Source organism: Giraffa tippelskirchi, chromosome 6 (genome assembly GCF_054371585.1).
Source record: "Giraffa tippelskirchi isolate mGirTip1 chromosome 6, T2T-mGirTip1v1.2.pri, whole genome shotgun sequence".
NCBI classification, from domain to species: domain Eukaryota; kingdom Metazoa; phylum Chordata; class Mammalia; order Artiodactyla; family Giraffidae; genus Giraffa; species Giraffa tippelskirchi.
The window spans coordinates 64415446-64424996 of record NC_137280.1 but is presented as its reverse complement, the minus strand read 5'-3'; the positions used below and the strand labels follow the sequence as shown (position 1 = coordinate 64424996).

Below are 9551 nucleotides of genomic sequence, written 5' to 3'. Positions count from 1 at the left end.
CTAGTCCAGAGAGACCCCTGACTGCACTGGCCTGTTTTATCCCTCCCTCGATGGGCTGATGGGGTGACAAAGGAAGAAAGTGTTGGGGATTGTGGTTGAGCTGCTCCCAGGCATTGTGTAAAAACAAAGCACATTTCTTTAGCCTCAGAAGATCTACACACCATTAACACTTCCCCTCCACTGTGTCTTCCTAAAGAACTTAACATAGACTAATATTGAAAGAAATAAGATTTAAAACAAAATGAGAAGTCAACTCACAGTCATTTTGAGTCACTTCAAACCAGTTTGGCAAAATGAGCATTCTTGGGTATTTCTTCTACATTTGTAATTAATCTCTAGAGTAATGAAAATAAAAATAAATAAATAGAATTAGTCTAGTTTCACCCTGGAAGGATCTAGACTAGAGAAAAATTATTGCTACAGCTTTTGTGGTGGGTGGTAGAGTATTTTTAGTTTGTTTTTTTTTTTCCAAAACAGGTCCCTGTTCTCATTCTATTAGCTGTGTCTACCTCCTTCGTTGAAACAGACATGTAATATATATTCACTGGAAGGACTGATGCTAAATCTGAAGCTCCAATACTTTGGCCACCTGATATGAAGAGACGATTCATTGAAAAAGACCCTAATGCTGGAAAAGATTGAAGGCAGGAGGAGAAGGAGAAGGGGGCAACATAGAATGAGATGGTTGGATGGCATCACCAACTCAGTTGACATAAGTTTTAGCAAGCTCCAGGAGATAGTAAAGGACAGGGGAGCCTGGTGTTCTGCAGTCTGTGGGGTCATAAAGAGTTGGACATGATTGAACAACCGAAGGACAACAACAAAAGGTTTATAATCTTAAAAGGGGATCCTTTTGTAAAGCTACAAATGCATTTATAGTGTCAGGGGACATCTTTCAGCCTCTTCTCACCTAAAGTTTATGCATTGTCAGGAAGAAATGTTTCAGAGGCCCTCAACATGTACACTAACAAATTCTCATGGGCTATTGCAACCAAGCCACACCAAAAAAAAAAAAAAAACCCTAACATGATTATTTTGTTCTCTTTACCAAACTTTGTCTTAAAGACCAGCAGAGAACTCTAATTACATATCCTAGCTGTGAGTACCCAGTTATGAGGCTGAGATTGTGAAAACTGCATTTAAAAGTTTGATTGATTGTTTTTATAATGTGGATCTCTATCCAAATGGCAGCATAAAATAACACTTTCTTCCTCTTTATACATTCCATCCCTAAGCAAAACCACTCCAGGAATCCCCTGGGGAAGGCATTAATTCCTGGACAGCATCCTGGGTTAAAGGTATAGTTAATATTAACTTATTCCTTCTATATTCCTGACAGAATCATAAGCTCCATCCCTCCTTCTCCAGTTCTTGATCAATTGTTATCTACAAAATAAGATCACACAACAGCATAAACCCTGGGGACGCCCTGGATTGGCTAGAAGGACAAATTTGTGTAGGGGGTCAAGGTCAGCCTGATTTTCTGGAAAGAAGTTGGCATCTATTCTGTTTTCAGAATGTTCCCTGGCTTCATAAGCTTAAGGGGGGGGGCAGGCTGATATGTATTTGGAATGGTTCCCTTTCTTCTCCACAGCCAAGGTCTGCATCCCGAAAGTGTTTCCCGATCATTTGGAACAAGAAGTTGTTTTTCTAGTGAGAAACACTCTCTCCTATTCCACAGGCTTGTCCAGACTTAGTGATTCAAACTAACACCTTCGGTGTTCCCCAGTGACTCACTCCAGGGCTGTACTCCAGCCACAAAGGGGCAGAGAGTGAATCCTGTAAGTTTGCCTCTGCTTCTGTAACGCTTTGAACTACTCCATCTCTGTGGATAGTATCTTCCTTTGAATTTAGGATGTAGGGTGCGACAGCTTGAAGCTATTAGGGTAGGACTTAGGATCCAGAATAAATCCTCAAGAAAAAATACATTAAGGACTTGAATAAATTATTTTAGTGGTCAAAGCCAAAGACGGTAATTATTGATTGATTTATGGGTTGGGGTAGATTTAAATTCCCAAGTAAGTACAGGGATCTGAAGATCTACTCTGAGGTTGAGACAGTGAGATAATTGTAACAGTGATAGTAACTTCCATTCACCTATGTCATCAATGTTCTAGTTTCTGGTTTGGACTGTGGGGTTATCAAAGGTTCATAATTAATAATGTGTGTGTGTGTATGTTAGTCACTAATTGGGGCTCGCTAGGCTCCTCTGTCCGTGGAATTCTCCGGGCGAGAATACTGGAGTGGGTTGCCATTCCCTCCTCCAGCGGATCTTCCCAACTCAGGGATTGAACTCAGGGATCGAACCCGGGTCTCTCTCATTGCAGATTCTTTACCGTCTGAGACATCAGGGAAGCCCCAAATCTACATTCAAAAATGCCTTTCATGTTCTAGTGATGAGCATGTATCATGCATGTCCCTGTGTGAAAGGGGTTGGAAGGAAGGGGATTTTGTCATTTCCAAAATAATAATGACTCACATGACGAACAGCAAGTATGTTTTATGATCTGGACAGTAGCATTTCCATACTGGCTGCTTCGCAGGAGCAACTGGTGAGCCTCATTTAACAAATGACTAAGGTAGGAGTGAATGGATGGCATCACTGGCTCAATGAACATGAGTTTGAGCAAACTCCAGGAGATGGTGAAGGACAGGAAAGCCTGGCCTGCTGCAGTTTATAGAGTCACAAAGAGTCAGACACGACTTAGTGACTGAACAACAATAGGCATGAATGAGCCTTGAGTTTCTCTTTGTGAAAGGAAAAATTAAGCAAGGAACAAAATACAAATACAAAATAAAAGGAAAAAAGAATAACTGGGGTTCCATCAGGCCTGAGTGCTGAAACCTCAGGTCCTTGAGACTGGCCAGTTTATTGCTACTGGCTTGTTTGAGAGGTGGTCTAGCATAGGTTAAGCCTGCATTGGAATCATGGTTCTGTTCTTCATTATCAGTGCACCTTGGGCACATGGATGAGTTTCCCTATCATGGAGAAATCAACGGTACCTCCTTCATACGGTTGCTGGGGAGTTACTAGAAGGAAAATGCTTAGAAAAATGCCTGAAACCTAAATATGGTTACTCCTTGGGTCAGTCCATCAGGCCCCAACCCCAAAGCATCCTTGATCTCAGTACTGCCGACACAGGAAGAGCTCAAGCATGATAGCCAAGTGTTGAGTGCTTTGGGACTTGGATTCAGCCTTTTACTGTGTAGCTGCGAAGTTCTATAACCACTCTGAGTTTCTATATTCCCTTGTTTGTAAAATAGGGTTAATAACTTGCCTCCCAGAGCACCTGCTACTGCAGGTTAGCAGCAAAAGTCAGTTCCTACTCTTTTGCCATTGACTGTTTCAATGGGCAGAACCCCTGGGTTCCAATGGAGCTGAGGAATGGCATAGAACCTCCAAACAGAATTTTTCCTTCATCTTCTTCCGAATCCCCAGTCCTCACCCTCCTTTGTATTCTTAACTGTTATCTTTAACTTCTAGCATCCCTTTTACCTACCTCTAACCCTCTCTCTAGCCTACAGCCCTTTCATTCTTTGAAGTATCAACTCTGGCCCTTATCATAGATCTCCAGGAAGCATCTTATAACCCTGAGAACTTAAAGACCTTAAGTCCCCAGACCCATCAGAACAAAGAAAAGCCCTCACCCTTTCTCAAATGACTTCTTTTCCCATCCTTGTAAGCTCATTCCCCTAAGGGCCAAATACTGTTAATTTGCAATCGATGAAAAGAGAATGAGGGGAAAAAAAGAAAGAAACAGAACACAACTTAAGATTTGGCTCAATTATATATTTGAAGGTATTTTATTTTTTCTAAAAACAATAGAAAAAAATCAACTTTAAAAAGGAAAATGTACTTAAATAAAAAAATTATATCTATATAGTAGGTATACCTACTATAAATTTTATTAAAGTTATTTACATTTAATGGCTATATTTACAAAGGAAAATTGGGTGAAATTCAGGAGTTTTTAAAAACAATTCTTAAATACAAATCTGTTAAAGGAAAAAAAAAATGGTAAGCATAAAAAAAATGTTCTTTTATGCCCAACGTTTCATTTGAGGCAGTTTATAGTATGGTTGAATCTTTCAGTCTTAAAGATCCAGCCAAGGTTGTGAGGTTGTTCATGCATATGAAAGACGTTCCTATTAAGGAGTTGACAGAGGAACCTTTTTCCTCACTTTCCCTTAGTAACAAATGAGAATTTCCTGAGGGAGTCCAGTTCCTCCCTCCAATAGGTCAATTTAGGCGCAAGAGTTCCGTATCTGTTCAAGTTTGAGTTTCAACTGTTCTCGCCTCTTCCGCAACACGTCTTTTTCTGAAATGAGCTTTTGCTCCTCTGCTTGGACAGACAGGATGTACGCTGTGGCTTTTTTAAGGATAACTACCTTGGGGGCTTTTTCATTGTTCTCCAACTCTGGGATCTGGTCACGAAGAGCAAAAAAGCTGCGTTTCAGCTCGTTTCTCCTCTGGCGCTCCAAGACGTTGTGTGTCCGCCTCTTGTCATTCTCCTCCGTGTCGGAAGACCTGGGGCTGGCACATTTGCGGTTGTTGCTGATCTGTTTCAGGACCCTGCCACTGTCCAACTTAGCCCTCTTGGCGGCGGGATAGTCCTTCCTAGTGGAGGGGGGCGCTGCGTAATTGTGCTGATGGGTAGACACGTGGCATCTCTTTAGGACCAACGGGCTGTGAGGAGGTTTGCTGTGGCTGCCAGCAGAGGGTGATCCCGATTCTGACCTTTTGGCAGGGGGCTGCCTCTTTTCCACAGAAACAACATCAATTTCTTCCTCATCCTCTTGTTCTTCCTCTTTAAGAAAGAAAGAAAAAAATCACCCAGTTAACAACGGTTTGCTTAAAGCAATCAATGACCAGATGAAACTAATACTATGCCAATACAAAGGATTATTAGGTAAGAGAGGACCCGGAGGACTTCCTTGTCAGTCCAGTGGTTAAGGCTCCATGCTTCCAACACAGGGGGCAAGTTTTGATCCCTGGTTGGGGAACTAAGAATCTCACATGCCATCGGGTGAGGCTAAAAGAAAAAAAAAAAAAAAAAGGACCCTGGCACAAAGTTATTCCCAGACAAGTAGCCAATCATCTCTGCTTTTCTTCTCATGAAGACAGAGTCTCAGGGAGGAAAATGACAGCTGGGTTTATGGCACAGACAAGAAAATTACAATTTACCAGAATAAAGCATTGATGCCAATTCTTACCTAAGACTTAATGAGGCCCTGGACACACCCAAACAAAGCACATTCCCAAGCACCTCCTATTTGCAAGGGACTTTATCTTTACCAAGAACCCTTCAGGTGTTGCAAATAATAGCTGCAAATCTTTGGTATAACTTTAGCAACTCCCTATCTTACTGGTAGTGCAAAAAGAAAAAAAAAAAAGTCTTGCAGCTTTGCCAAAAGTCCTAGAAGGTGGGGGAAGGAAAAAACGAAGTCCAATTTTGGCAAGGACTGGCTTTTAGTGTTCAAAAGAGGTGCAAGGATCCCAGCTCAGTCCATACACTTTTAAGGCACTTTCACTAGCTCCCGGCGCTCAGGTGGGAGGCTGCCGGGTCTCTGTACACTACCCCTCTTCATTTTTGTTGATCTGTAGTCCATTAAATCCAACAACTCAGAAGGGAGGAGGGAGGTAATTCATTCACTCCTGGAGAGATCAATCCTCTCTGAACTCCACAACGACGACCCGACCCGCCCCCTTCCAGGGCAATTAAAATGCTTAAGAGGGGTAAGAGGGAGAGGATTGAGTTGCTAGATAAGCTAGAAGATTTAAAACCCCAAAAAACATTCCTAAGGGGAGGGAAGGGAAAGGAGAGCACTGGCCACTAGGGCGATCTTAGGGGAAGGAGTGGGAAGAACACTAAAGCTCAGTATTTCAGGGATGGTGAGCTCCCAGACCCTTCCAGACCTGCCATTTTTTTTCCCCAAATGTAAGGGGGAAAAGGCATGGGGGGAGTGGGGGCAACTGAAGTGGCCCCTTGAATTGGCAGCCAATGAGAATAGGAAAGACAGCCAGCCGACCCCTCTGACGCGCCTGGAGGGTCCCAGCTTACCAGAGTCGCTGCTGGTCGTGGGTGGGGTCTCCTCGTGGAGCGCCAGGGGCTCGGGACTGGCCCGCGGGGAGGACTCGGCAGAGGAGAACAGAGAGTCCGAGGACGGGGAGAAGGAGGTGGAGTCCGGGGAGTCGCAGGACTTGGGAGAGCTGCTGTCGTTGAGCGGGTAGGGGAAGACCACCGAGGGGTCGATGCATTCGGAGGCGGCGGCGCTCAGGTCCTGCAGGTACAAGCTGGAGGTGGAGCAGCCGCCGTGCCCGCGGGCGGGGCTCGGGCTGCCGCCGTCTTTGCGCGCAGCCTGGTAAGAGGCCAGCTTCTCCGAGACGAGCTTGGCGGCAGCCGAGAAGCCGCTCCACATACAGTCCTGGATGATGATGTTTTTGATGAAGGTCTCATCATCGGGGTCGCAGATGAAGCTCTGGTTCACCATGTCGCTTCCCAGCAGCTCGGTCACCATCTCCAGCCGGTCCGCGGAGGAGAAGCTGCCGCCGCCGCCGCCGTCGTCTCCCTTGGGCGAGAAGGCGGCGACCGCGAAGTACGAGGGCGAGCAGAGCCCGGAGCGGCGGCTCGGGGACAGGGGCGGGGTGGGCAGCAGCTCGAATTTCTTCCAGATATCCTCGCTGGGCGCCGGAGGCTGCAGTTCGCTCTGCTGCTGCTGGTGGTAGAAGTTCTCCTCCTCGTCGCAGTAGAAATAAGGCTGCACCGAATCGTAGTCGAGGTCGTAGTTCCTGCTGGCGAAGCTGGCGTTGTAGGGCATCGCTGCAGCCTGCCGGAGGGGGCACACAAAGACGGAGCAAGTCTTGAGTTAAGGGGGTCTTGGATGGTGCCGAAACCCCACGCAGCGCGCAGCGCGCGCCACAATCCAGAACCACTCCCCTTCCAGCGCGATCCCCAAATGGGGCCGATGGCGGGGGGTGGGGGGTACGGACTAAATAGGCACCCTTTTACCCCGCTCTCAGTGACTCTCTACTATCTCAGACACACACTTAGTGAACCAGCTCCGCAGCTTCGCGGGGCTTTACTGCTCCCCCCTAGGGAGCCTGGAGCGCGAACCCCGGGAGTCGGCCTCGCGACCGCCGAGCAATCGAAATCAGCTTTGGCCTCCTTCACAGGCCGGGGGAGGGGGCGGCGGCGGCGGCGGCGGCGGTGGGGAATAGGCTCTGCCAAACGCCGAGGCGCAAAGTTTTGCGCCACCTGAAGGAGGCGGCGAGAGGCGCCGCGGCGGGAGCGGTTGCGCTTGGCCCCCTCCCGCTCCAGCGCCCCTAGCGCCGCGCCCGTTCCCACTCGCGCGCCCTTGTCTCGCGGCTTCCCCTGCCGGCGCCACCGCCCCTCCCAACCTCCCTTCTCCGCCTCCCGCATCCCTACCCCCAGCGCGCCCCCCTTCCTTCCTTTGCGGGCTTTCCTTCTCTCTCCGGCTGGGGTGGCGAGCTCAGCTTCGAGCCTTAGCCCTTCTCCAACCACCCCCCCCCTCATAAATAAAAGGAGGGTGTTAAATAATAACAGGGACGTCTCCCTTCAACACTCAATACGGCGACGAAACTGCGCCAGAGACCCTGCTACGATTCCGCGCCCGGAGCCGGGCGTCTTCCCCCTCACCCGCCGAGGGTAGCAGCTGTTCTCGAAAATCCCGGAGTCCCGCTCCTGGCCGTCCTCCGCATCTCAGGGGGCGCAGGGACACCCGCGCGGGGACCCCGGAGGCGGCCGGGGAGCCAAGGCTGGATGCAGAGATTTTGCCCTCATTTCCCCCCCGAGACAATAATTCCAGGAGACTCGGACACATCTTAGCCCCAGCTTCCCTTTCCCCGTCCCCGCGCCTTCCCAGCACCGAGTCCTAACCTCTCTGTAGACCAAAATCTTTAATTTTATTATCCTTTAAAAAAAGCCAAAGGCTAACTTCTAAAAGGAGCCAGGAGCGTTGGAGACGCCGAGGGGATCGGCGGGCGGGACGCGCCGCAGTCTGTCTCCGGCTGTCAGAAATGCAGTAAGCCGAAATTTAAATGCCCTTTTCCAGACAGGGAAAAGTCAGCGGCTGCGGGAGCTCTCTTCGCTCAGACACGCAATGTGTAATTCTTACTCCAAGGAGCTCAGGATGTAAAGGGTTTTCTGCCAACCGCGAAGCATACCCTTCTCCCCCACAAAAGGCACAAAAAGCAATTAATGCAATAAAGCATGAATGTCCACCCGGCCGGGGTCAGCGTCCATCTAACGCGAGCAAAAACCTCTAAAGGCTACTTTCAGAAAACGCACCCCCGGTTTCCCTCTGCCTTCCTCTCTCTTCCCATCTTGACAAGTCACTGTACCCCTACCCAGTTCTGGTTCCTCTCCACCCCACCCTGACCAGCCACAACTACTCTGAGAAAAGTGTCAATAGCTCAGGAATGGGAGAAAAGACACTCGATTCGGGCGTTCGGCTCATCGCGGCGTTAAGGCGGTAGCAAAAATAAATGAAAAAAGGCCAATAGGTCCGGGTGCTCACCCGTATTTCTACTATCCGAAGGAAATCTAGCGTCCAAAAAGCGGCGAGGAGCGCCTTTCAGAGGCGCGGGTCGTGGGCAGCGGCGGGGGAAAGTGTCTCCCCAAATAGCCTCTCTGCGTCCGGGGAGTCTTGGTGTCGCTCGGGTGTTGTAAGTTCCAGTGGGCAAAGTTTCGCGGATGCGGCGCGGGTGGCGGGCCGCTAGCAGGGGTCCGCGGGGAGGGTCGGGTGGGGGCCGGCCGGGCTGGAGGCGCAGAAGCCCCCCTTTCACTCCGGATCTCCCTTCCCCGGGCGCCCGGAGTGCGACTCCACTCGCTAGGCTGGCTCGGCTCTTCCACCCTGGAGGGCCCGCCCGCACGCTCCCTCTGCCTCTCGCTGAAATTACTACAGCGAGTCAGATAAAGCCCAGAAAACACCACCTTTTATACCAAGAAGGTACGGCCCCTCCCCTCTGTTCTTTTTCCCGCCAAGCCTCAGAGTAGCCCTGCCCTTCCAGGCAGCGGCCGCGGCGAGCCAGCCGCAGCGGTAGCCGCGAGATGCGCAGCCCGGGGGTCCTCCGCGGCTGAGACCCTCGCCTATAAAGGGCTGGTGGGCGGGGCCCCACCAGAGAGGATCTTTTTACTCTCTCCCCCGCCCTCGGCTTTGGGAATCCGGCAGGGGCGCTGATGGGGAGGGAGGGCGGGAGGGGAGGAGACTTAGCTCTTTGAGCCTGGCACTCCAGTGCGCCGAGCTCTCGATGTAAACACGGTCAGAGCGCCGCATGAATTAACTGCGCGCGCCTACCATTTTCTTTTGCTCCCGCTCAAACCGTCTCTCTGTGCTGCCTGGTTCCTCTGGATCAGCGCTGTGTTGGACAAACCGCATATTTGTCCTGTGTGCTTAAATCATCCGGAGCAGAACCGCTGATCCCTCGACGCTGAGAATACACCGTGTACCCACGGCTGCGCCATGCACGTCCCGGGTGGACGGGCGCCTCCCTAAGGCCGGGGAAGGGGCAGCCTTTGGAAAATAACTCC

The 9551-nt window shown here is 49.8% G+C and overlaps 1 protein-coding gene across 1 annotated transcript; it reads right to left on the bottom strand.

Annotated features, from left to right (window-relative positions):
* Positions 1-3775: 3775 nt before the first annotated feature.
* On the bottom strand, positions 3776-8931 carry MYC (MYC proto-oncogene, bHLH transcription factor). The gene is made up of 3 exons (XM_081505327.1): positions 8539-8931; positions 6063-6828; positions 3776-4808 (listed from the first exon to the last, which is right to left on the bottom strand). Exons 2-3 carry the CDS (start codon positions 6817-6819, stop codon positions 4246-4248), a joined length of 1320 nt encoding a protein of 439 aa, XP_081361453.1. The 5' UTR covers positions 6820-6828; positions 8539-8931; the 3' UTR covers positions 3776-4245.
* Positions 8932-9551: the final 620 nt, after the last annotated feature.